The sequence below is a fragment of the Mycteria americana genome, chromosome 10 (assembly GCF_035582795.1).
Source record: "Mycteria americana isolate JAX WOST 10 ecotype Jacksonville Zoo and Gardens chromosome 10, USCA_MyAme_1.0, whole genome shotgun sequence".
NCBI lineage: Eukaryota > Metazoa > Chordata > Aves > Ciconiiformes > Ciconiidae > Mycteria > Mycteria americana.
In genome coordinates this window covers 3,781,213-3,806,517 of record NC_134374.1, presented here as the reverse complement: position 1 = coordinate 3,806,517, position 25,305 = coordinate 3,781,213, and the positions used below count along the sequence as shown (strand labels likewise).

The 25,305-nt window shown below is 40.7% G+C and overlaps 2 protein-coding genes across 4 annotated transcripts in view; one reads left to right on the top strand and one right to left on the bottom strand.

The window, feature by feature from the left end:
* Positions 1-25,305, top strand: part of LOC142415343 (protein EOLA1-like) — a 31,658-nt gene that overhangs the window by 6,087 nt on the left and 266 nt on the right. The window contains exon 4 of one of the 3 annotated variants that reach the window (XM_075513551.1): positions 7,717-7,857. The exons of 1 other annotated variant lie outside the window; for it this stretch is intronic. In XM_075513551.1, coding sequence (XP_075369666.1) covers positions 7,717-7,771 — 55 coding nt within the window. In that variant the 3' untranslated portion in view covers positions 7,772-7,857. Of the gene's footprint in view, positions 1-7,713; positions 7,858-25,305 lie in introns of those variants that run through there. One more of the 3 variants, XM_075513550.1, reaches the window with a different exon arrangement.
* TMEM185A (transmembrane protein 185A) lies at positions 92-12,602 on the bottom strand. The gene is made up of 7 exons (XM_075513548.1): positions 12,454-12,602; positions 9,480-9,656; positions 7,844-8,051; positions 5,002-5,085; positions 3,875-4,051; positions 3,419-3,542; positions 92-1,599 (listed from the first exon to the last, which is right to left on the bottom strand). Exons 1-7 carry the CDS (start codon positions 12,489-12,491, stop codon positions 1,355-1,357), a joined length of 1,053 nt encoding a protein of 350 aa, XP_075369663.1. The 5' UTR covers positions 12,492-12,602; the 3' UTR covers positions 92-1,354.

Sequence of the window (25,305 nt, the reverse complement as noted above, 5' to 3'; positions counted from 1 at the left end):
AGTGCTAAATAGCACTTGTTGCTTTTCATTTACAGATTTCTTTTTTTTTTTTTTGACTCAAGAGCCAAAAAGCAAATAAAACTGCAACAAAATTTCAAGTGTAGTGATCGGACAGTGCTGTGCTGGGTTTCAACCAGTAGCTGGCCCACAGGGAGGAAGAGGGAGGTCTGCAGTGTTAGGAATGAGAGTGCCACATCTCTTGAGTTTTTCAGGTGTGCACCTTTTACACATGCAGAAATGTCCATACACTCTTTGCTCTTATCTCATTGCCATGCTAATACTAAGGAAACATGATCCGTGGTATTTAAACTACCCAAGCTGTGGGTTCACCTAAACACAAAGAGCAGCTGCAAGGATGTGGGAGTATCTGACATCTGTTGTTATAAGCTACTGGAGTACAGGTTTGAAAGACTAAATTTCTCTAAAGCACGTGGAAGTCCAAGACAGTCTGTCAAAGGAGGTCTTTCTTCAAACGAGAAAATGCTATACCAAGACCAATGAGTTCCTATCTTGAAAAGTGTAATCATTTACACCAACACTCTTACGAAGTTGGTAATGAAGACCAAGCTACGATATTTATAGCAGCTAACCAGCAGCTGTAAAACCTACAACCAATGTATCTAGCATAGACTGCACGCACTATGCAAGAGGGAACAGCTTACTAAACAACCAGTCTAATGGGAGCATGGTGTACATGCTGCTCAAGAAGTAGTAAAATGTGAAACTGGAAAAGCAACAAAAGCAACACTTAACTCCCAAGCCAGCGCAAAAGTTGAAATACTTACAGGAAAATTTACATAGCTAACTCAAAAACATCACGTAAGTTGCTATGCATTCTATTTCCTCCCCAAAAAGCTTTCCAGTCTTGCCCAAGAAGTGCAACACTCCTGTGCCTCTGTGGTTAAGACAACGATTGTGGCTGAACAAAAAAGTAGTAAAGAGGTACTGTACTAAGACGTCCCCAAAGCATTTAAACCAGACATGGAAATCAAGTGTATATTTAGGACCTAAAAGACACTTGGAATAGCATAGGCATTTCATACAGGGTTTTTAAAAAAATACTTTTAGATAATACTTATACTGTACACAACAAGACTTTTAAACAATATATTACACTGCTAAAATGTTCATATAAATACTATACAGGCAAGCGTGCAACCAACCCATTAGGAAGGTTCACAAATTAGACCACCACATATCTCTGGAAGAGCTCTCAGATTATCTTCAAGATCTGATTTGTGTAATTCAAGCCACTGATTCAGCAATACCTATTTTAAAGTAATTGGGACAAGGCATGAGATTAAATACATTTGTCTGCTGATTCCCAGTTCAAGTTTAATATGCTACTGTCATCTTAATCTGGCATATCAATGTTTAATTTGGGAGGTGGAATCACATATTTTCCAGGACTCTGTGTAATGACCACTCCAGTCTTTTTTCGAAACATTGGTGCAATTTTTGGTGGTTCGGGCAGTGGTGTTTCTTCTGTTTCCTCATTATCTTCATGATGAAGATCATAAGAAATATTTCCATATTCTCGTAAGAATGGGAAAATTTCAAGCAGGAACTGGCAGAAGTCTTTGCGAATTCCAAACCACCCTAAAAAAAAAAAAGTTGTTTCACAATATTGCAGAACAGAATGAAAATTTAATTAAGTAGGCAGACTGTGCAGTCTTGTTTAACTTCTCTTGATTGTTTGCATACGAATATAAAATTTGTTAGTACTGCTTCTCAGTGTGTTACTTACACCTATCATATAACAACATTACAGTTCAGATTATATACAGATACACATACAGAATATATACATGCATTTGCATGCCTCTGCATGTCTGCACATGCACATCTGTGTGTATATCCATGTGTATAAATTAAAGCTATACTACCACAGCAAGAATCCATTTCATTTCACATGTTAAGCAGTGTCAGATCACATCAGTACACAGAGAAAGAACACAAAAGACTCTGCATCTCAATCAAAGCAATCAGTGCCACATGGGAAGACATTTCATGCCAACTTTTGTTTGGTATCTATAGGTTACAATACCAGAGGGAATGTGATGGCATAGGCAGACACAGATTAGTAAATGTACATATTTCAGTATTCCCCAAATACTTTTGTTGTTAGCCAAATACAATGTGATGCCAGGAGTATCTCATCCTTGGTATTTCCTGTGCTAGAGCAGAAAACATTACACTGTGTTTGTCATGTATTTTGCTATATGCAAAGACTTGGAAAGAGAGCATTTAAGTAAGCGGCACTTGTAATTCAGCAGATGGCAGTCCTCTATTAACCAATACCAAAGGTCAGTGTTAGAAGGAACAGCCTACCCACGTCAAATCTTTCACACTGAACGAAGGCAAGTATTAAGCATTTGCCAGGGAAGATCCCATACAACCCATCTTTTTGCAGAGATTATACTTCATGGCCAACTGATGTATTTTGCTTAGCACTTGAAAGGTGGATTTTCATGCAAGTCTTCTGAGGCTCACTTCAGCTGAATATTCTTTTTTTAAAATTTACATGAATATTTATTAACCCTACAGAAGACAAAATAGACATGTGGCTTTCCAAAAGACTAATTTGACCATAAATTATCGAGGGCATGCATTTAAAAAAAAAAAAAAAAAAGAAAAAAAATCACCAGTAATGATTTTCCATGCAATAACAATATAAAAGTAAACTAAATATATGGAGATAAGCTTAGTCACGACGGAAGAAAGAAGTTCTCAATATACTTCACAATCAGACCAAAACTGAGTTTATATAACAAACATCACAGCTGGTTCCTTTCAACTCTGAAAAATCCTAAGAAATTTTATTGCCTTGTCAACAAGGAACATGAACTGCAACGTGGATGGGAAGAGCTTCTCATCTGCGCTGGTTCAGTAACATCAGATGGCTGAAAGTGCAAATGCTCCTTTCAGCAGTGCTAGTTGTGGTGAGGATAAAAGCCTAGGAAATCTACACTGGCCACTCAGGCAACTGAAGTTACGACTAACCAGCACAGAGCACTATTTGGCCAAAGAGGAAAGAGAATACTAGGACAAATGCTAATTAAAAATGGTAGGTGCTGTACTATTTTCAGAACCCAGAGGAGAAAGATCCACTCATATCCCGTGAGAAGGAAACCCATGGAAATAAGGAAGGATAAAAGGCTAAGTTACAATTAAAATCCCATTGGGATTTCAAGTTGAGTCCAAGCAGAAGTCATGCTCTTATAGGAATAAGAAAAAAAGCAAGAGACACTATAAACACTGAAAACTTACTAAAATCACCCGAAAACAGTAGTAACAGCCATCTGAATTCTTTCATGAGAGAATATACACAAAAAAGCCCTTTTTGAAAATACAAGTCTTAATAGAAAACATTTAAGCCTTGAGTTTCAATCTGTTTCCATGATTTTTAAATACTTACAGTGATTTCCTCCTTTCTGTCCAAATGTTGTTGCCATTAAAGTTATCAGCGAAAGCCAGAGAGGAACAAATATGGGTATAAAGGAAAAAGAATTATGCCCATCCAGTCTGTGTACTAGTAAGATCTAAATGGCAAAAAAATTACACAATGTCAGTTTAATTGCAATACCCACTTTCAAGCTTCTTAAAACATATGCTGATCTCAGATCTTTAACTTCACACATCTGTGAAGAAAAATAGCCTCCACAGAAACACATAGTTACAGTTCCAATGTGATGCATATTTTACTCAAAATACTTTGTAAATTCTTGGTTTTCTTTCATATTTGCTGTTAATATTTTATTCCAAAACAAAAAGCAGTATTCTCGTTTTAGTAAGTTCAAAAAGAGACAGAGCAACATTCATTACTCACTAAAAAAAGAACAAGATACATAAAACTCGTTATGCTTTTTCCTACCTCAAAGGTGAGCAGTGGAACTACAATTGTCATCCAGCTGACAGCCATTGTTATGTGTGTCCTCCTTTGCTCAGCAATCACATCCATAGAGCGCAAGAATAGAACAGACCATACAATGTAATAGAGCACTACTAGACACAGAAAGGACATCAAGATCCACAGTGGAACACAAACAACCTGAAAGAAAAAGATATTAACTGCTTTCCCCCCCAACAGGGATACATTTTTATCAGTTTGATTTGTTTCAGGTGTGGAGTTTTTAAATAAAGCAAGTCTACATATTAAGTCTAAACAAGAAAAAGTTGTTTAAGTCTAATGCTGTTTAACTAATATGATCTCTAACAGAAAAGCTTCACATACCGTGTGCACTGTTACGAGCCATATGAGCTCTTGGGGTTCCTCAGTTAACTTTGTAAACCCCATCAAGCTGAAACAATTTAAAATTAAGTCAATGTAGTTCAACTTTAATAATAAGACTTGTGTGATTTTAAGTGGGCTCCAACAGTACTTGAAAGTGATTTTAGCAAGTATTTTCTACACTGGACACCTGACTTGAAACAGTTTCTAAATTAGATCCTCTTCCTAGATTTTTGGAAAACAGAAAGGACAGTCATAATCATGCCAGATTATCAGTTTTATGGTAGTTTACAAAAACCTGGACACAGTAACAGCGCTTTTGTATTCTAAAGGCACTTGGGACAGGGGATCTCAGTTTTGACAGTGTCCACTTGCACAGTAAGTGGATTTACATGCACGGTAACACAACAAATAAAACTCGTTATTTACCACACCATATTTACCAACACATTCCCTAACTCACCAATAATTTTCATGGCTAGTTTAGTGTTCCCACTGGAAACTTTTGGTTAGGATTTCTCTTTTGACAACTGATCAGAGATTAATTGCAGTTGATGGCACATCCCTCTCCCCGGAAGGATGAAATGCCCAAAAACCAGCCTCTGTTCCCCATGACCACGGACTGACATGCCAGACCTTCAGTGAAGGATTGTTAAGCAAGCAAAAATATTATCATGGACTCTGATCATACATTAACTGTTCCCTATAGTAAATATCTTTATGAAATTCAGCATTTAAACAAGGATAAGAAGAAAATACTTGTTACATACAAGCCACGGCCATCTGATGATCTCGTCTAGTCTGAGTGCAATAAATATAAACTGTAGAATATTGACTGAACACAAGATTTCCAGCTAGAAAAAGAAAATACATTAGTTAACTCTTAGCATGATAAAGCTATTTCCAAGATAACCAAGAATCTGTCAAAGGACTTTTCTGACTCTGTGCCTACCACTGCGATATGGAACATCATTTGCATTTACATTAGATATTACTAAGCATCCCTAAATTTGGGAGGCTGTGATCCCAATACAGTAACTGTAGAGGCAGCTGCCTCCTGAAGACCTTCCTGGTATTTAAAAAAAAAAAAAAAAAAAAAAATAAAAGCACTACCTGCAATACTTAGAGTGCTTAGAGAAATAAGAAAAGCCAAACTAAGCAGACTGAAAAAAGCAAAGCATTAGAAAACAACTTCAACTGTTTTCTTCAGATAAGAAATACAGCTAGAATTAAACTAACAAGTAGTAAAAAGTCCTTCAATTTAAAATTAGCAAAATTTATCTTTAAAGATATCAATTTGTAGTTGCAGTAATGTAAAGATGAGAGTTACACAGGTTTAATTGCCAACAGTCCAGTTTAAAAGTCCCAGCTCTATCGGGGGCGGGGGGAGAAATACATAGAACAGTGGAAGATGACATCCAAATTCAATCATTTACTGTATAACTGAGATTTTAAATGACACTGAAGCCACTTGGTTTTTGAAGCAATACAGAAAAGCAATAGTCCTCATTAAAAATGTTGATGAAACCTTTCCTGTGTCCCGCTTGCCACTATGAGAACTAACCCTAAATTGTATTTTTTAAAAAATGAAGTTTGTGTCTAGCTTGAACAAAGTGAAACAATGAAACACCATCAAACTTGGCAAGATTCTGTTTCTGAAGTTTATGGGCAACCCTACATGGATGGGAATTTCAATGATCAAACAGAGCATTATTATCTGAAATGACTAACCGAAGCTCTTGAGTGCAAGCTAGAAACATTTGCCGTTTTAAAAAACCATGTAGGGATGTAAGGCATCTTTGAAATGTACTATTTCTCAGAAGGCAGGCACTACATGCTACTTTTCACTAACGTACATGATTGTGTACTATGATCTCTTGGATAAATGCCTTTGAAATTCACAGTACAGGGAGTCAAAAATCCAACAGGCAGCAGGCACTCGCCTACTTCAGAGACTGCACTGAAGTCTTCACTGTTGAAGTTCAGGTTACTTTAAAAAGACTGGAAAAACTAGATTTAAAATAATTCTGTAGCACATCAAAAGAATAAACCACCAAACCCCCCCCCCACACACACACTCAAGCATAAGACCAAGCAACCTGAAAATTGCAAGAGCAAATAGAGAGAAAAATAAAAGAAATCAGAGGATCAATTGCTATAAATTTTCAGAATCAAGTTAGCATTTGAACTATATATGGCAAGTGGCTTGGCTCACAATTTAATGAATTCAATATGCCTTAAATAAATGGTGCTTTGTTGACTGTAAAAATAGAGTAACACAAAAGAAAGCTTTTTCTGAGCCCACCATGATATCTAGACAAAACCTCACTATGTACTTACTGATCACCTAATCAGTTTCAGCATAGGAACAAGCAGACAATATATTTTCAGATTAAATAATTATGAAAATAGTAATAGATTAACAATGACTTTGATTACTGATGCCAAAAATTAATATCCTGGACTAAAGACAGGCCCCTCATGTTTCTAGCAAATTAAAGGGAAATAATGAAATCTTCCCAGAGTAAAAAGAAAAGAAAATAGAACAGCACTAAGTGAAGATGACAAAATAGTAAAAAAAAAGAGAGTTGATAGTTCAACTGCATAATTTATTCTCTTTGAGACAGCTGTTGCCTTTTAGGGGTGAGTGGATTCCATTTTTTTCTGCCAGTACTTGGCAGCTGTGCAGTCATCTGTAAATCAATGGGTAATCAAGTATCATCCAGTAGAAGGCAGGTACATCTACACAGATTTTACTTTTAGGAATGGTTAACTGTGAATAGAACTCTGCAAAATGAAATTCTATTTGCAATATTTTTAAATCAACAATTTAAGGTATCAGTTTACCAGCCATCCTAACAATCACCAAAAACGTTTCTCTCTCTAGTTATAACATTAGCATAAGCTGAGTTTAAGAGAAATATTCCCTTGAAATTAAAAAAACTGAACCTCATCTAAAAATCAGATTTTTAATTGTCATTGGGGTAGTTTGGGGATATGGCAAAAAAAAATTCCTTAAGAAAATATCAATTCAGTAAGAATTCTAAATTTATTGCAAAATGCCACAACCGCAGGAAGATCTTGAGAATCGTTGTGAAATTCTTACAAAACCAAAAAGAGTGAGTTAGAGAGGAAAGAATACAGAGGCAGAAAATAAAAACCTACTGGTTTATGCCTACCATCCGCATGCCCAAATTAAAGATTAAGCACACAGATTGGGATAGTAAGAAATTTTCAACCCTGATTACCTAGGGCTCTGGAAGTTCCATTCTGCCTAGGGGCAGTCCTTACTATCAGTAGAATTTTCTTCAGTAATTTCTGTTTAAGTGTCTAGTATTAGCCCATATTGCAGAGTTTGTGACGAGTTCTTTTAACACACAAAAATAAAAAGGCAGGTTTAAAACATGCTGCAATTTGGTAGTTGAAAAAACTAGAAAAGATTAGAAAAAATTGTTATTCCTGATCCTGATTTTTCACTCTAGCAGGTCAGTGCCAACAATTAATTCAACTGGTGCAGTCATCCATATCATGCTTTACTGAGAGATAAACTGTAACTGAATTGACACAGTCTTGCATTGCCACAAATTTTACACATAACAAATGAAGCATTACCTCCAGAGACCTGTCATGTCGGAATCCCCATACACAAGCTGCAACTGACACTGGAGATACAAAGAATAATGGCATGAAGACCAGAAGCCAGAAATGGGTTCCTCTTTCGATCCTGTCACACACCAGAACTTCAAACATCAGCAGTAGCAGGTGGATGCCTACTGCAATTAGCATAGCTTTGAACTCCACACAGGTTTCTCCTTCTGCTCTAAAGAGAGGATAAGGAAGCATTCAGTTCACTTGTCAATAAGAAAGCCCACTATCCTGCAAACATCCCAAGACACTTTGTTTACAATTGTTAAGTTTCAGATATTAACACGTATTTTTAATAAACGTACACATTATGCCCAAATGGCCACTATTAAACTACACTCCTGAATGACGTAACAGGACTTCTTGCCCATAAAGCTGCACATTTAAAGTATTTTACTCAAAGGGGGCAGTGGGATTTTTACAACTTGAAAATTTTCTAAGGATTCCATAGCTGTGCAGATAAAACAGGATTTCTTGCTACTATCATGCAGGCTGTTAGCAAATAAGCTAAGCCTAAAATTACCTGTTTGGTTCCTGCACCAGCTTTCATTGAATCAACGTCTGCCCCCAGGATTTCTTTATTCACCAAAATTAGCGTATAGCAAGAGAGTATTACCTATTACTAAAAAGTAAAAGGTCTGTAAAATAACAGCACACTCAGAAAAACCACACTTTTTCCTACACAAGAAGAACCAGTACTAGAAGGGGCAAACAAGACCTAAACCACACAATATAGTGGATCAGAATGAGACCTGTGCACAAAATGTTTCATTTCATATTCACCATAGATAGAAAAGCGGACTGATTTATTGCGCTTCATTTAAGGTAGTTTTTCTTTTCCCCTAGCATGTTCAAATTCACATCCTACTTGGATTACCAAAAAAGTAAACGCTGATATATTTAAAGGTCTGAAAGTTATTTTACCTTAGACTGACAATTAAAATATCAATGTTAAACAACTTTGACAAAAATGAAAATGAATTTACAGAATTTGTTCCCACAAATATCTTACTTTGCAAATGTCACACATTTGCCTATATTAGTGTATTAAACTACTCGAATATTTCTTATAAAACTGCAACTGAAGTCTCAAAAAAATTCTCTGTTCACTGCATATTCAAGAATCACTGAATATTCATCCATATGTTCACTGAGGTTATACACACACACCAAGGTGGGAGGGTCAACATTTCTTTAGGCTGATCTGTGCATTTCGGGAAACTGATTTAGAAAATAATCCAATTAAATATAGCATATTCCTAGTGCATATAAAGATACATATTTCTACATGGCTTATACTAAAGCAAAGAATTCCCAATGTTCTAACAGAAAAGCACAAAAAGTCACTCCATGAGAAGTTTTAGCTTCCCAAAGACAATATTGTTGAAGCTTGTGATAAAGTGTTGCAGCTAGGATTAAGACATCCCTAGCTGCATAAAGCTGTTTGCATATATTATAGGTTGATAATTATTTTAAGTATGTTGAAAACAAACCTTCTGGATGGTGTATCTTATGTTGCTAAAAAACCTATTTATGAATTTGATTCAGTACAGAAAACACATTATGTTCCCTCTGTTTTGCAAAATAAATATCCTCAACTTACCGATACTGTGGGTTTCGGGCCCATACTCCTGTTCCCACTGAGGCACCAACAATCACCATTAACTTCCACAGCCATATTGGAGCAAATACAGCCCAGTAACTCCATTGAATTTTGTCATCCAGACGTAGAGAGAGCAACACAGAAAAAAGCAGCAGGCAGGCATAAATAAGAAATTTGCTATTAAAGAAACAAAGAAAACAGAGTCAGAAATTAAGGCAGGCAATCTAACACAAACTTTGTGGAGAACAATAAAATCAGTCATAGCTGAAATTTAATCAGGATGCTTCCTAACAGAAAACGTGTGTCAAACTTCTTTGCAAAGAATCAAATCAGTTCTGAAGAGTCAAATATTTCATGATGAATATAGCATATGTCATCTCTTTCACTTATAAAACCACTGCTTCAAGGGAACACATCAAAAGCATTCTTGCATAACAAACTTAATGAATGGACATCTATAAATAGTTCCCTCCCACAAGGATCCAGTCAGGAGCTGTAGTATTAGAGGCTCAGAAGCATACCAGTTGTACATGTTTTTAGAAAGTGTGTTCTTTCATACAAATCAAATAAAAGTTTTTGACATTCAGAATTAAGTTACGTAACTTATGTAATTTTATCCACACTATTTTTAACTAAAGATTGAAAACTACTACATACTGGAATAAGGCAGACACCAGAGATGATTTTTTTTTTTTTAATTTTTACATTCAGTTTAAAAAAAGCAACATTAAAAAAACGGGTTAAACTTTTAACAAAGTTACTGATTACAGAGTGAAATTTCTAACTGGAACACTGAGGATGGTGCTTACAAGTTTAAAATAGTTATGTTCATATATTTTATAAACTAGTCAACTTAAGAATGAATAAATGTATCTGGAATACTTGAGAGCAGTGGCACAGCAATTGCTCATACCACCAAAAATCAGACAAAATAATTACATAGTACCTGATTTCCTCACACTACAGGAAGGGAAAAAGTCACCCACCCATTCACCAGAGGATCACAGACTACTTTATAAAACACATAATTAGGCTTCAACACCACTTCTGTGAAGTAATTACATATATTTTAAAACATGGATAACCTCAGGAACAGAGTAAATACTTGCTACGGAGTAAAAAAGCAATAGTCAGGAATACTACCCTTATTCCAACAGCACAACTCAAACTACCCACTGTCACTCTTGTCAAATAATAAAACATTCATTAGATCAGCATTGCCTCGTTTAGATATCAAGCTGCTTGGGCTCTATTCAGAACAAGTGTCTTAGCTGCCCCTTAATACGAAAAAGCAGTTTTATTGTGTCAACATCTCCTCGCACGCTTGATGAAACTACCTCAGGATAGGATGACATAAAACAACAGTCACTCCTCACAGCAACAGAGATCCCTCAGCTTCCTAGGCTATTCGTACTTTTCCAACATTCAATATTTGTGTAATTTGTACTTTTTCTGGCTCCTCAACAAATACAGAAGTAAAATGCCATGTGGGAAAATACCAGTGCTCCCCAAGTGTTCCAGTAAACAACAAAACATTCAAGATTAAGTTATCTGCACAAGTGCAACATTCAGCTTGCTCATTCATCATTTAGACAGCATCCAAATAAGTATTGCTTAGCAATAACGAAACTGTGTAAACTTCTGGAACTTCTGTTCCTACTTTTCCATTACTTCCAACCACACATATTTAAATTGTTTATTTCAACCTCTCTGCAACAATGCATTTCCTGAAGCATTGGTTACCCTTCTGTTTGTCTAAACAACCGACTGAACACAGCTTTTTGTAACTGCAGTCATGTAAGGCCTCTTTCACAAGCAAGATTTTTCCAGGACTCTCAGTATTTCATGCCACCCTGCACAAGTTACTTGCAGGCCTTTATTCTGTGGTCTTAAAACACCTGGTAACAGCAAAACCAGTAAAATTAAACTCATTCTCCCAGCCTCTTTAAAAGTTACACGTATGCATACTTGCTTGGCAAGACAGTAGAAGCCCAAGTTGCAGTGACTGTCGTCTTGTTAACTGTAAGAGGGCCCAGAATAAAGAATCACCATCAGCAATTCCCCATATCTCGACTAGGACTGTTAAGCACGATGCCTTCACACCTGCAAAAAATGAGCCCTTACCATACGCTAAATGCCTGTGTTGGAGCGTAAGGCAACCTTGCTTTCCAGTATGAAGCTTTATACCCCAGATCACCAAGCTGAACAACTCAAAAACCAGAATGAGACTTGGAGTAATCTGAGAAAGTTACATAATAAAACAAAAAAGATGAGTGGAATTTAGCCTGGAAACCAGACGACGGACGCCCGCGCTTACAACCGCCCATCAAGAAGCAGCCGAGGGGAGCAGGCACCGACACCCGCGGCCGTCGGGAAGGTCGCCGGTCAGGAACAGCGCGTTCAAAACGCCCCCGAGCCGCCTGTACCGGAGCGCTTCCACCCGCCGTACGGAAGAGCCGCCTGAAGCCGAGCTCCGTTGAAACGCTCGGGGATCACACACCCAGGCGGCTCCAGGCCGGGCCGGCGCCGCTCCCGGGCTAACGCTGCCGGAGCCGGTTGCTGCCCCAGGCGACCCGCTGCGCTGCACGGCCGCGCCGAGACCCCCCGCCCAGCCGGCTCTGCCCCGCGCGGGGCGGGAGGGGCGGCGGAGCCGGGCCCGGCGGTGCTTCCTCCCGCGCCCCTCGCCGCCGGCTCCGCCTCGTCCCGGCGGCAGCTCGGGCCGCGCCGCGCCGCCGCTTCCGGACGCGTCCCGCTACCGGCGCGGGGGAGCGGAGCCTCCGCCCAACAGCAGCGCTGCGCCGGGGCAGGGAGCCGCCGGGACCAGGGCAGGGAGCCGCCGGGACCAGGGCAGGGAGCCGCCGGGACCGGGGCAGGTGCCGCTCCACCACCGTGCGGACCGGCAGCGGCCCGCCGAACGGGCCGTGACCAGGCGGCGCGGCCCGAGGCCGCCCGCTAAGCGCCAGGCCGCCCTCACCTGGGGTTGAAATCCTGGAACAAGCCGCGCAGGTTCATCGCGGCGCAACCCTCCGCCCCCGCCGCACTCTACCAGGCACGCATGGCGCGGCCGCCACCACCGGAGCCTGGCCTGGCCTCGCCGCCGCTCCGCCCCCGCCGGAACCGGGCAGCCCTCGCCGCCCCGCGCATGCGCCCCGCCCGCCAGGTCCCCACGGCGTCGTTCCTCTGCCGGGAAACGGGCGGCCCTCTCTACCGGGCTTCACGGGCGAGCACTGCGCATGCGTCCTGCGATGAATCGCGCATGCGCCCTAAGCCAGGCAGAAGCTCTGCCAACAGACGGGCCGGGCTTCGGACCCTCGCCCCGCCGCTCCCTCATCAGGCGTCCTCCGGGCACGCACCCGCAGGCGCAGGTCTTGTTTGGGGTCCTGCCCGAGGCCCGGCCCGGCCCGGCGGGGCGGTGGCTGGCAGGCCGTTCCTCACCGGGAGAAGGGAGGGGGCGGCCCGGGCTTTTCCCCGCTGAAGCCGCTTCCTGGGAGCGACGCCTGAGGGGAGCCGGGCCGAAAGCAGGGAGCTCCCCGCAGTGGTCGGGAGTGCGGTGGCCTTTGGGGCATGTGGCGGTGTATGTTTGGCACTTAGGGAACAGCTCTACTAAAAGTTGTCATAATCCAGTGCTCGCTGAGAAACGTTTCAAATATGTATACAGAAAACCAGTTAACTTTGTTCTGGGAAATCAGTATGGCCTTTTTCGGCTTACCTTTAAAAAGGTTTTTGATGGACAAGCACAATTCTGCAGCCTTTAATGGGAATAAAAACCCTCTACAATATGTCAGACTGCATGGTAAAGAGTGCTGTTTCTATCCAGTTCCTTTGTAGACTTAAATTTGTGTTTACTTTGTGCTTCAGAAAGCCTGGGTGCGGTAACTGGCTGCTCACATGCAGACCCTGTCAAGAGGCTTGCTGCAGAAAGACATAAAGGAACATCCTCTTCTTGCAACCCCGGGGTCATGTCAGCAGCGTTTATCTCAGGTTGTGTTATTTCCTTTTAAATGTATGACTGCGTGTCAGAAGTTAAGCACTGAGCTTAGTTATTTTAAAAACCTGGGCTTAGGTAATCTGTTCTGAATCTGTTCAAAATGTCATATTTGTTACCTGTTCACTTGTGTTTTATCTCACACTTGAGTAAGCTTATACTGTCTTGTATGTGTTAATAGAAATCCTCATCAGACATTCTTCAAACTATTAGTGAAGCCAAGCCCAGAGGATCTGGAGGCAGATTTTGTTTGTGATTCTGCCACTTAGTTTCTGCTGCAATTTGTGACATGGCTGTTGTCATATTATATTATAGCATTAAATCCCGCATTGTTTGGACACATCATGAGTGCCTGGTTGTCTTCAGGGACCTTCCCATTAACTGATAGTGATATCTGGCCATCATTGGATTGAACAGGCTAATCTTACATTAAAATGAAATACTAACAAATGCTGCTGGAAGGGAAGATACCAGGGAAAGTAAGAATTAACACAAGGAGACAGAAGAATTGGTTTTGGACTTATGTATGCTACCCACTGTGGGCTTAGCTCCTTCTGGGTGGTAGAAGCAGAGGTAGCAATGGACAAGTCTTGGACAAATCTCCTTCTTTGCAGTCGCATCGGAATAACACCTAGGGATGTGCCCCTCTCAAACCACCCTTTTTATGGCTGGTTTTCCTTTGTATACTCATATTGGAAACATTCACCTGACTATATTTGTTTAAATGTCCAGCTGATTTTTAGGGCACTGATATGTAATGCTTGTTTAAATTTATCTCCAGCAAAATTACTAGGAAATCTCAAAGTGTTATTTTAAAGGCAGAAAAAAATTAGGTTAACTTTTTTATTCAGCATTACCCAGCAAGTTGCCTGAAGAACTAAAAGCAGCCTTCATGTGTTATTTAGCTTTGTCCTTGGATGGTACACTTGCCCAATGGAATACAAAAGTAACATGGAGAAGGAGGCAGTTTTTCTGCCAGCATTCTTTTAAACTACATAACTATTGGTAATCCCTCTTCCGTGGACATGATTTCAAGAGTTTAGTTCTGGTTTATTACTGTGGAAACTGCCTGTACAATACATTTCCTTATTACTATAGATATGAATCAATGTGTACAGTAAGAAAAAAGCAAAAAAAAAAAAGGGGAAAAAGTCAATTCTAAAAAGGCTGAGACCTACTTTCATTGCATATTCTGGAACTGATCACATCAGCCTTTTAAATGTCCTTGCATCAGGCGAATGTTGAAAATTGTGCAGATAGTGATTAAATGCTCAGAAAAAAATTGTCACAAGGAGTTGGGTGTATTTCAAAGACACTTTGATCACTTAATTATGTTATGTACGTACCTTCTTGGAGACAAAATATTAGGTACTAAAAGACTCTTCAGCCAAGCTAGAAAAAGCGTAACAAGAACCAAGGCTGAGGACTTCAGCTAAACAAATACTGGTTAGAGAGGAGAGAGATGGGGTTTCTTTTGTCTTTTTTGTTTTTTAAGTGAAAGCAATTAGCTATTGGAACAAATGACCCTGAGAAACAGGAGATTTTCATTTTTAAATGAAGTCTGGGTGCCTCTCTGGAAGATATATGCTAATCAAACTCAAGTCAATGAGCTTGACCGTAACAAGGGTTATGAAATTATACAGCAGATCAGAACAGTTTATATGATGACTCTATATTGGGATAGATTATCTGATGACTCTTCTGAACTGAAAATCCCCATAGCTCCTCACTAATCAAGATTACATTGCAAGTGAAATGCTAATAAAAGAAAAAAATCAATCATGTCTTAAGCTCTAGCTTCTGCAGAAAGATGAAAAAAGGACTGAAAAGTAAATGGTCTAAGTCTTCATCCAGTGCTAACAGGACTGGTAATTTATACCAGCTAAGAAGCTAGGCTTACATGCAATGTGATTTATTAAATGCCATAGCTACTTGTAGCCCTTGGCAGTATTCATTAGCAAATACGATCTACTCGAAGATGTGATTCATCTGGAGATATTCACTGGCAAATTGTAGATAACAATTTTAACTCCATTGGCAACAGCACAAATAGCTGACAAACTTCCACACCAGGAGCTTTCTGCACAATATATTCAACTCTGATAAGGCAAGGGTATGTCAAAGGCTACAAGAAAGGAAGGACATGCCAGCACAGTAATGGCAGTGGGGAGGGTGTGTGAGGAGATTGGTAAGAAATCAGGATGAGAGAGAAGCATGAAAACATAATGGAAGGAAAGAGAAGGAAAGGAAAGGATGAGGGCTAGGCAGTCTCCAGAGACTGATAAGATGAAAAGTGCCCATATGATAGAACCTGTGGCAGGGCAGTACACAAGCTTCTAAGGAACCAAAGAATTAGCAGGGTTAAAAAATTGGAAACTAGAACCTTGTTTTTCATTCTGCTTTTTCGAAAGTTGAGCCTTACTAGTTTGGAAAAGAGAACAATTATGCATCATGTGTTTATCCAAGATAAAATACATCTACTGCAATGCATAAAGAAGCTACTAGACAAGACACTACCTGTAGAGCACTATCCTCAGCCAGATGCAATCATAAAACAAAGTCAAAATAATATTAACAAGGAATTATCTTAACTTGAGAACTGTTAATAATTCAGAAGGCTAATAAAGCAGCATGCCATTTCTAAGAATATTCATGAAGGTCTGTAGGAGTAAATCAAGAAAGATTTCTTCTGCACTTACAATGTTTGGCTGACTGCCCAGGCAGCAAAATAGTTCCTACAATGGACAAAGAACTAGGAAAGAAATCCCAAGTTACAGAAAACATGATAGAGACTAAGCTAAAAAAAAAAAAAAGGAGGTAACTAGACAGAAAGAATACAGCTCTTCACTGTCAGACCCAACCTGCAGGTTCCACAGCTGAGAAAACCTCCACTCACTTTATCTGCTTTTTCCCCCAAAGGAATACATAGCAAATTTAGCCCTCTGTAGGATCGTAGACTTTTCCCCCTTCTCTCCTCCAGAGGAAAAGTTACGATCTGGCTGCTTAGCAGCTGCTGCTGGATCTGACAGACACGCTGGGTGACATATTTCTGCCTGTAAAATACCTTGTTCTCCCTGCAAGCAAAAAATCCGTGCTGTGCAGGGGGGACGCAGTGGGCACAGAAAAGATGGTGGAAAGAAGGACTTTGCAGGCAGGGCTGGGATTGAATGGGGGCCCCAGAGGTCTCCCTGGGATGTGACCATGCATGTGTGGCACAGACGCACACATCCACACGTACAGCAGTGCCTACTGCTGCGTCCCAGCTTCCCACCCTCACCTAGGGACATACAGCCCATGGTGTCCCTGGTGGCAAAGGCTGTCTTCCTTGCACTCCTCCTTTTCACCATCCTGTTCATCCTCTGTGTGATACTCCGTTACGTTTGTAGGGTGTCGTGGTTTAACCCCAGCCAGCAACTAAGCCCCCCACAGCTGCTCACTCACTCCCACCTGGTGGGGTGGGGGAGAGAATCAGAAGTGTAAAAGTGAGAAAACTCGTGGGTTGACATAAGGACAGTTTAATAGGTAAAGCAAAAACTGTGCATGCAAAGCAAAACAAAGAATTCGTTCGCTCCTTCCCATCAGAAGGCAGGTGTTCAGCCATCTTTGGTAATGTAATGGTTACTTGGGAAGACAAACGCCATCACTCGGAACGTCCCCCCTTCCTTCTTCTTCCCCGAGCTTTATATGCTGAGCATGACATCATATGGTGTGGAATGTCCCTGTGGTCAGTTGGGGTCAGCTGTCCCAGCTGTGTCCCCTCCCAAGTTCTTGTGCACCCCCAGCCTCCTCGCTGGTGGGGTGGGGTGAGAAGCAGAAAAGGCCTTGACTCTCTGTAAGCACTGCTCAGCAATAACGAAAACATCCCTGTGCTATCAACACTGTTTCCAGCACAAATCCAAAACATAGCCCCATACTAGCTACTGGGAAGAAAATTAACTCTATCCCAGCCAAAAGCAGCACATTGTGCACCCCTTATTCTATACCATTTACGTCATGCTCAGTTCCCATACTATCCAATACATCCTCATTAACAACCCCCCGCTTCCCATCCTTTGATATAATACAGATACCATTCCCTTAGTCTGTGGACCACCCCTCTGAAATGTCTGTAAAATGCCCATAAAATGTCCACAAATGTCCACAAAATGTCCATTGACTTTTGATTAGTCCATGACTTTGGGCTCCATCTGTTATGGTGGTCACTCAGGGCAGGAGAGGTGGTGTGTTGCGTGGAGTTACTGGGCACCAAAGCCAGCTCAGGTTGGGTCACTGCTGCACTTGCACTGCTTCTTGTAAGGCTTGTCCTCCCTTGGTTCAGGTGGTTCCTGCTGTAGTAATTCCTATAACATGCAACTCAGATCATGAGTTACAACAATTTAAAGGTATTTCCATTACAGTCTCCAACCCTGGTCCCTTTGGACCAGACCATTGGGTTTAACATTGCAATGAACTGCTCCTCTTGCCCCTGCTCTGGCTTGGACTTATCCACAGACTGCAGTCCCTAGGGATGCACCTGCTCCAAGTGGAGCCTTATCAATGCGCCACAGTCTCTCCAGGGGTATACGTGCTGCAGCATAGACTTATCCACAGCCACAGTAGCTTCGAGGTGCACCTGTTCCAGCGTAGCCTTCTCCATGGGCCACAATGCCTTCAGAGACAGACCTCCTCCAGCATGGCCTGACCCACAGCCACAGTCCCTTCAGAAGTAAACCTGGTCCAACATGGGCTTACCCATGGCTGCAGTCTCTCCAGGGGCGTACCTGCTCTGTTGTGGGCTTATCCACGGCCACAGCTTTGAGGTGCTCCAGCATGACCTCCTGCACAGCCACTGATGCTTCAAGGTGTACCTGCTGCAGCATGGACTTATCCACAGCCACAGATGCTTCGAGGTGTACCTTCTCCAGTGTGGACTTACCCATGGGCCACCATCCCTTCAGAGGTATATCTGCTGTGGCACAGACATAACCACGGTCACAGACACTTCGAGATGTACCTGCTCTGATGTGGACTTGTTCATAGCCACAGACGCTTGGGGTGTCCTGCTCCCAAGTGGACTCATCCACAGGTCACAGTCCCTTCAACTCGAGTTCATGCTGGAGTTCCAGCCTGTCCAGTGCAGCAGCACAGAAACAGCAGCGATGCCCTGGCCATCTGCCAGCCCAGGCGCATGGCCATTGCTGTTATCAAAATGTTCCCAGGCACAGCAGAGTAAGGTGATAAGCTGTACAGCAGCGCAGCAAGCAGCGAAAGCAAAAAGCAGCCACTAACGAGCACTGGACTCTAATATACAGTAAGGCAAGCAAGCCCCATGGCAAACACAGAAGCCTGCCCATTAATAGCTAAACAGTATTAACAGCTATAAATTCGACCTAGCACATTCCAGTCAAACCTGTCGTTATCTTGAACCCTTCAAGCCCCACGTTGGGTGCCAAAAAGGACTGTCGTGGTTTAACCCGAGCCAGCAACCAAGCACCACTCAGCCGCTCGCTCCCTCCCCCCAGTGGGATGGGGGAGAGAATTGGAAAAGTAAAAGTGAGAAAACTCATGCGTTGAGATAAAGACAGTTTAATAGGTAAAGCAAAAGCCGCGCACACAAGCAAAGCAAAACAAGGAATTCATTCACTCCTTCCCATGGGCAGGCAGGTGTTCAGCCATCTCCAGGAAAGCAGGGCTCCATCACGCCTAACGGTGACTTGGGAAGACAAACGCCATCACTCTGAACGTCCCCCCTTCCTTCTTCTTCCCCCAGCTTTATATGCTGAGCATGACGCCATACGGTGTGGAATGTCCCTGTGGTCAGTTGGGGTCAGCTGTCCCAGCTGTGTCCCCTCCCAAGTTCTTGTGCACCCCCAGCCTCCTCGCTGGTGGGGTGGGGTGAGAAGAGAAAAGGCCTTGACCCTGTGTAAGCACTGCTCAGCAATAACGAAAACATCCCTGTGCTATCAACACTGTTTCCAGCACAAATCCGAAGTATAGCCCCATACTAGCTACTGGGAAGAAAATTAACTCTACCCCAGCCAAAGCCAGCACATAGGGATAGGGACAACAACTATGTCTGAGTGCAGGCGAGCTGTGCTGGGAGGCTGGAGCCAGCGCCGGACGCAGGGCTGACAGGTACCGGGTGCCAGGGAATGCATGTTTGTGTGCCTGTGTGTGTACGTACCCAGGGCACTCGCTGTCTTACACTGCCTGGTCTTGCAGCTGGCAACTCTCAGTGAGTGGTGTTTCTACTCAGAGCCAAATTAAATGGTTTTGTTTCCTTCTGCCTGACTGGTAAGTTTCTTTAAGAGGCTTTTAACTTGCTCAGATGGTCTTTTTTTTTTTTTTAAAGACATTTTATTTGCATCTAGGAAGTTTTATACAGTATGGCAACTTCCATTTGCAGGACTGCTGTGGGATTTCAGACCCAAGAGAGACAGTGCAAAGTAGTTTGAGATGTGGCTAGTGCAGGATACATGTTCATTTAGGTTGTGCCTTGTAAAACGAAAACCAAAACGGCATGGTATGCACACAGAAGACTCTGATGTCATCTCTATCCAGCAGTTCACCTTCAGGTAAATCTAATAGCATAGAAATGAAAATGATTTATTTTCCTGATCTCAGCAATTAATCCACATGTTCCTTCGCAATGCGATCCAAAGTTTATAGTGCTGGAAGAAAACAGCTGATATTTTATAGTAAAAGCTCTGTATTAGAGTAAGTAATGAGAAAACAACAGCAATACCTTAACCCTAGATAAGTCAAAGATTCTGCCTTTCAGTTCTTACCTGATTCCTCTGAGATTTAGGATGATCTGTTTGCCCTTTTTCTGGCTCATACGAGATACGATATTAAAAGAGAGACATTTTTGTATTAATTGTTATATCCTAATTTTTTACCCCTTAAATTGGATGTTGAAGCTGTGACTTTCAAATAACCTGAAACTGTTACTATGTCATTAGCCATGATTAAATTCCTGTTAAATTCCTGGTTAAGCTCAGGTGACATACTTTCATACTGTTACCTCAGGAAAGCTAGGGCTAAATTTTTGGCTTGCAGTCAAGTAACTGGCATTGGGGATTTTAGGGGCTTTCTTAGATCTTTTGGTGGTCTCAGGTTTCTTGATTGCTATGCCTAGATACTACACTTGTGAGGGTGATGTTGAGGAGAGTTGGGCAGCAAAGAAAAACCAAGGTGTTGTCTGAACTTCAAGACTTATAAGATTTCTTTTTTCTCACACATTTTATGGTGATTTAAGGGTGGGAGGAAGAATATAGGGAGGGGATAAAAGAAGGAACAAGTCATCTGCTTTCTGTTAAGACTTCCTGTCTACTGCTGGTTGGGACTTGAACACTAGGAATTGAACTGAATCCCCTGAGACAGTTTATGTTGGAGACCAAACAGACATTTTGTTTGCATTCCATTTATCTAGTTCCTCAAATTGGTTCAAAAAGTCATATATGGTGTCTATTTTATAGTCACTGCCATTACTGCTTTCATAAGCCATCTACTTGTATTCTTATTCTGCTTAAAAAACATAAACCAGGAGCTTCCCTGTCCTTGACTGGCCAAAGTTAAGTGAAGGAAAAAAAACCTGAATCAGCCTTCTGATTTGTCAAGCTTGCTTTTCTGTTGGCAGTCAGCCTTGACTGGTTTCTAACATACCTTATAATTCATGTGTCCTGTTTGCTTTACAGACTTCTCAAAGTGTCACTGGTAGATGACTGGAATACAGTAACATTTAAAGGGAGGACAGCAGTTCAGTAATGAGTGAGTTATGTGGCTGACAGCATAGCCATGAACTGTTTCTAGGATCATCTTTCATGGTCTATGACAGAACATCAAATTGTTTACAAAAACAAATCTCCAGCTTTTAAAATCCTCATTTGAATTTCTGTTGATTTTACTGTAGGCCTTACTGTTAATATTTGTTCACAGAATAAACAGAGATTGACTGGTAATTGACAAAGAAGGGATCGCTCCATCTATTATAACATCTTTAGACCAGCCTGTAATTTTGCACAGTTAAAAACAGTAATGATCTAATATCTACACAGATGTTCTTGTCATTGGCATTACATGCAGCTCCTTAGTTTTGAAATTAGGGCCTTCAGTTTCAATCAAGATTTCAATAATTTCTGTAAGGATATTGTTTTGTGTCCTATTTGGGAAGTTAGTTTAAGGGCAAAGGCTTTAAATCATTCTGTTTGCATCTGTCTATTGGATGTTGTGCCCCTAAATGCCCCATGCCCTCTGCTTAGGGACATGCTGTAGTGGTGGTCTTGGCAGTGTTAGGTTTACGGTTGGACTCGATGATCTTAAAGGTCTTTTCCAACCTATACGATTCTGTGATTCTGTGATTCTGTAAATTAATATACTCTAGCCTGAAACCTATTTGTAGAGTTGTAGTAGTTCAGCAAGTTGCTGTTTATATTAATGCCAACTAGGATTGTGATGTGAAGCAAATTATACTACTAAAACACTATGAATTTCCTAAGCTGTTCTGCCAGTGGGATGCTAGAAAATGCATTGTTGTGCAGCTATTTGGCCAAAGCAGGATCTGACACAATGTTTTGACATCACCTGCAAAAGACGTATCTGTTTTAGTTAGAGATACCATACTTTTTCATCTTAAACTGTTCAGCTAGTTTCACTCATTACTTGTCTTCCTGTTGAGAGGAAGCTCATTTAAACAAGTCATGTTCCATGCCCCTTTTCTTATGCAGTCTGTCTTTTTCCTGCCTCACCACAGCTTCAAAGTTATTCATTTTTTATGATGCTCTATGCCTGAGGTTTCTGCCACTCCTTCTCCTTCCACTGTGTTTAGGAGCTGTTGAAATAAAGCTGGAAAAGGCGGTACTGGATCATTGCTCTATAAATAAATCCTATCAATCTCCTAATAATGGTGATTTATCAGAGTCAATGCTTTCCTTCAAGGCCTTCTTAATTCCATTAGGCTTTGATGGTGGATCAGATCATACATATTGTCCTGGCAAAATTAATATAATGTTCTATTCTTAAAACCCATGCATAGTATCCAGCACAAAACATGACTTATTTGCAGTTGTTTAACTTTCAACCCTATCGTGCTACCAGGCTACCTGGGCCAGCTGAACCCATAACTAAGGAAGTTGCACAAATTTCTCAGTGGAGATATGATTCTGAGAAAAGAAGGAAGTGACCTCTTCAGGAAGACACCAACTGAGAGATATTTAGCTCCAAGAGACAAAGGCTGTTCAAGAGACCTCCAGCCCAACAGAAAACTGAATAAACTGGGTTTTTGCTATCATATGCACAGGGAGATGTTAGAGTTGCTATCAACGTTAAAACAGTAAGAACAACCTGCAAGTCTCCTAGGCTTTCCTCTCATCTCAAATCAGTGCTGTGGGTGCCGTAGCAAATATATCTTGCCAGTGTCATGAGTGTTTAGAATTACGGATACTTTCAGTGACATCTCAATTGTCATTGAAGCAGCATGGTTTTCTCTTCTTGTGTTTCTAACTTTTGGCATAGCTCCTGTGCCTGATGACTTGTCAGGTCTCTACGGCGTTGGAGATTTCAGTACATAGTGACCAACAAACTACCCCCACAGTAGCTTTGTGCTTAGTGGTGACTGAAGTGGGAGCCCAAGATGGGTCTTAGAAAAATCCGTGGTGCTGGTGGTATCCTTATTGACTCAAATGAAGTCAAAGTCAGGTCTGTTTTGTATTAACTGGAGGACACAGGTCAACCTGACCTACGTTTAGATTTCTTTAGTTTGACCAGTGTGCTATATTCATCAAGTATTTTAGGTAACATTTTCTTCATTAATTAAAAGTAAACAGATCCAGGAACTAGTGAGATTTGATTTTTGCTTCCTTTAATGGCTTTTTAAAACACTGTCACTATGTGCCTTCTTCATTGATATTCCTGTCACATCCCTTGGAGGGTTTTGTTTTTTTAATCGCTATTGAACTTTGTCTGTTCAAGTTAGCACAGTGCTGATTTTCATATTTTCTTTCAGCTCACACTTTGTTCTTGTTTAATTGCCAAAAGTAATAGTCATCCAAATTCTAAACACAGCTAACCAAAGTGCAGTTTTTCTGCCCTGCAGTAGTTTATTCTATGACTAGAATTTACCAAATAGTTTTTTTAAATAGCAAACCATCATATTTCTTTGCTATTTTTAAAATTTTTCATGTTTCTTATTACCAAAAAATGTGTCTGCAGCAGTCCTTATATAAATAGAAAAGAGAACATTTAATCTGCAGTATTTTTGAATAAGAAATTGTATAAATTTACAATTGGGAAAATATGCATTAAGTAGTTTATATAATAGAAATACAGCATCTCTTTGGTTTACCTTTAAATGTTGCATTTAATTTTAATACAGTAAACTAAGACTGATTGTACAGGTAGAATATTTGATATAAAATTCCCATGGTTTTGCTATAAAATTCATTATGTGGTTGACTAATGCCATCACCTTAGTCCAACACAAAGTAATTTAATTCTAATTTGTGTTCTTATCATTGAAAAATATAGAGGTGTTTAACATGAGATTTCTAAGTAATTTAAAAATTGCAGTACAATTCTGCTTGTGTTTTCTCTAAATTTGCTATGATTTTTGTTAACTTCCACTCCACCTCTACTTGATCAGTCCTGCACGTTATGAAGGGAAGGCAATTTGAGCTGTACCTTGACCTGATAATTCATGTAAGAAGACTGACTTGTCAACTCTTATGAAAATTAGGAGCTCTTGTCGTCACTAAAGATTTGTATTTTAACTAGGGAATTGCACTAGGAATGGAATCTTTCGCCAGCAGGGGCAGAGTCTGTGAGTTAAAGGAACTGATTGTGCCTATCATATTATGCCTAGGGAAATGGATGGGAGTTCTGCATGCAACACTAAGCTTCTAACTATTTACATTCCTCCTTTTTTAAGTAAAGGCACCTAGTGATTTTACCTAAAGCATTATTCACAGTAAGAACTTTAGTACTGACACCGGTCAAGTGTTCCAAGAATCTCAAGGATCTGCGTGTCCGGATAAGACTGACTTCAAATGAGATTTCTGTCCATGACTCTTCTGGGCTTCTTTCAGAAGTCAAGCCAGATAGCACAAGATAAATGCTTAAATGCCACTCAACCAAATAACAGTTTTTGGATTTTGTATACAGGAGGTGAGTTCAGTTCAGCGTGCCTTGCAGCAGTGTAATAATTTGCAGCAATATAGCACGTGGGTTAAAATACTGGCACCCTGATGTAGTAACACTGTGCAACATATACTTTAGCCAGTGATGCAAGACAATGATAAATCAGGCTTCATCTTATCAGTAATTGGATATAACATAGCTCCTTCTGCAATGTATTAAAGGAAAAGGATCAGGTTAAATGTCGATATGATTGTGGCAAATTTACATGGCTTTTAGAGATAAAACACTAACCAGCTACTTGCTGCATTTTATTCTTTGACAAGGACCTACTTATATCTCACCACATTGAAAAGACACACAAAGATATCTAAAAATAATACAACTCACTTAAGTCTCTGATGTTTCAGCCATGAATCAAAAACCCAATTGTTAACAAAATAGGATGGGAGACGGGGAATGAAAGTGAACAAGATCAAAGAGATGAGTACTTTTTTTTTACCTTGGTTTCAGATCTGAGATCTAGCAAGATGACATTTCAGAATCATCTAGGAGCTGTCCAAATTAAATGCAAGCGAAAAATCAGAAAGCTTCAGCTCAATGATCCAAAGAGGAGTGTTGGATTACCAAGTCCAAACTCACAAATGATGACTAAGTAAGAGGACAGCATGAGGTGATTTATCTTCCCTGGGCTTTCAGCTTTACATAAGTCTACCAGGGATTTGGCTTTTA

Bases quoted from the DNA above. Each gene is read 5' to 3' on its own strand.
- TMEM185A (XM_075513548.1), bottom strand. From the start codon at position 12,491: ATGAACCTGCGCGGCTTGTTCCAGGATTTCAACCCCAG. The intron at 9,657-12,453 runs GTGAGGGCGGCC...TTTCTTTAATAG, and splicing joins TTCCAGGATTTCAACCCCAG to CAAATTTCTTATTTATGCCT. The intron at 1,600-3,418 runs GTAAGTATTTAA...TTTTTTTTTTAG, and splicing joins ACAGAAAGGAGGAAATCACT to GGTGGTTTGGAATTCGCAAA.